This window comes from Aplysia californica, unplaced genomic scaffold (assembly GCF_000002075.1).
Source record: "Aplysia californica isolate F4 #8 unplaced genomic scaffold, AplCal3.0 scaffold00570, whole genome shotgun sequence".
Taxonomy (NCBI): domain Eukaryota; kingdom Metazoa; phylum Mollusca; class Gastropoda; order Aplysiida; family Aplysiidae; genus Aplysia; species Aplysia californica.
In genome coordinates, this window is record NW_004797840.1 from 463189 (window position 1) to 465365 (window position 2177).

Genomic DNA, 2177 nt, shown 5'->3' on the forward strand with positions numbered 1-2177 from the left:
CTTAAAAACTACCGGCCCCAGAGATACGAAACGAAGTCTAAGTAGCTCAGGCTTGGCCAAACAAGCGTACGAGGCGGGTCTCGCGATCCATGCGTGATTTGTAGAGCGAAAAAAAAATTCCAAAGTTGGTCACGCAGGGCTTGTGAGACCCGTCGCGGCGGGGGTCACGCAACTGTTGTGTGACCCGTCTGAAGTGAGTTAAAGGAGTTACAAGAGAGAAACAAACACAAAAACAAAAAAGAAATAGGGGAGATGAAGACGATCTCACCACTGGTTTACAGAAGATGGAAGACGTGTTTGCAACTTATGCAGTATCTTATCCTTAATTAATAATGGGAAATATCTTGTGCCATTGTTAAAATCTCTCTTGAAGGAATATTTTGCTCATCTGTGCTTGCTTTGAGCTTGAGTAAAAAGAAGCACATCGACGCAATAATCATCATTTTGTATTTGGAAAAAGTAAGACAGACAGACAGAAACAACTGAGGGAAAGTAAAGAAGTAGGACCTACCAGCAGCACCTGCCAACCACCTGCCTTGTCTGTACTAATGTAAATGGAAATGCTTCTGAACTGAAAGGGCTAAACTCAAAAATAAAATAACAAACAAATGCCAGCCGCACATTTTCCCTTACGGATTGGAACTGTCCCTCACTGACGCCGTCGCGGTAGAGGATGATCCGGGTGGGCTTGAAGCTGGTGGAGCGGTAGAACTGGATAAGCAGGTCTTTCACCATCGTGGCCAGGTCGCGGATGATCTCCTGCCGGTGCTCCTGGATTCGAACTGTGGCCGAGTAGCGACTGGGGTGAGCGTCCATGCTGCCGACAACCTACAGGTTGTAAACACGCCAGTAGCATAATCGTTATTATCACCCGCAGAGAAGAATGGAGGCAAAGTCTTGACTAAAAGGGATCAAAATGCTAGGGATGATGAGATTGATTCGAGGTTGATTATTTCACTTACACGTGTTACAGAGAAAGTGGAGAGAGAAAAACAGAGAGGATGTTTTATGTTTTAGTAAGCATTTTTCGGCACTTGCAACACAATTACGTCATATAAGTGCCGAAGACTAGAAGTGTTACAATTACAAGAGAGTAACAAACATAAAAAAGAAGGAAGAGAGATAATGACGCCAGACGTTTGATAGGAATGAAGAAGCAAATCACCAATATACTAGTTGTAAAGTGTAGAGTGAATGCTGTAGAGCGGGCATGGAGATGTGTATCCATGTCGCAGGCTGGATGAAGTGATTCTGAATATATCGCAGGCCAAAGCAGGAAAAAATTGCGTGAAATTGGTTGAAATACCAAGCAAAGCTCTTAAAAAAAAAAAAGACTGAAACGGACACAACAGCATGTCATTCAAGGGAATTTCATGAGATAAAATGTTACACCTATTTTTCCCAGCTGGGCTGGAAACCATCGATTTTAATTTTCAAGATGGACAGTTGTATGTTTTTCATTAATTATAAACTCACAGAGAGGGCCACATTCATTACACGGCTGATTTGCTGGCCAGACTGAAACTATTTGCGAGCTGTAGTTTGGCCACGCCTGCTTCAGAGTAAGTTTTTAGTTCTGGTAAGAGTTTTACGGCACTTGCAACACAATAAGGTCATAGAAGTGCCGAAGATTAGAGGTGTTACAAGAGAGTAACAAACACAAAAAAGGAGGAGGGGAGACGAAGACAATAGACGTTTGACAGGAAAAAAGAAGCAAACCACACCAGAGCACCCGCCAACCACCCACGCTTCACAGCAAGGATATGAGCTATATATATACATACATTGTAAATGCAAATATTCTTATTCTTATAGTCACATCCAGTCTTTCCGATAGTGAATCGCGTCTAGCCTCTTGTGTACTCACGGCAGCAATTGAAGGCTTGAGGGTGTCGCCAGCGGGGGGGTGGGTCACGTCAGCACCAAGGAAGATGATTGGCTCTCTGAACACACGAGGCCTGTGAGGAACCGATGGTTGTAGTTTAAGTAAGAGTTTTACGGCACTTGTAACACAAGTAGGTAATAAAAGTGGTGAAGACCCGAGGTGTTCATAGAGGGTAATATACAATAAAAAGGAGGAGAGATAAGGACGACAGGTTTGACGCGGAAAAATGTAGTAAACATCATCAGACTAACAGACTAAATGTGTTCTTAAATGAATATGAAAAGTGTTGAGC

The 2177-nt window shown here is 43.0% G+C and overlaps 1 protein-coding gene across 1 annotated transcript in view; it reads right to left on the reverse strand.

Moving 5' to 3' along the window:
- LOC101846762 (protein argonaute-1) overlaps nucleotides 1-2177 on the reverse strand; it is a 54306-nt gene that overhangs the window by 7422 nt on the left and 44707 nt on the right. The window contains exons 18-19 of the mRNA XM_013087288.2: nucleotides 1868-1958; nucleotides 634-828 (exon numbers count right to left, since the gene is read on the reverse strand). Of these exons, the coding sequence (XP_012942742.1) occupies nucleotides 634-828; nucleotides 1868-1958 (286 nt within the window). The remainder of the gene's footprint in view (nucleotides 1-633; nucleotides 829-1867; nucleotides 1959-2177) is intronic.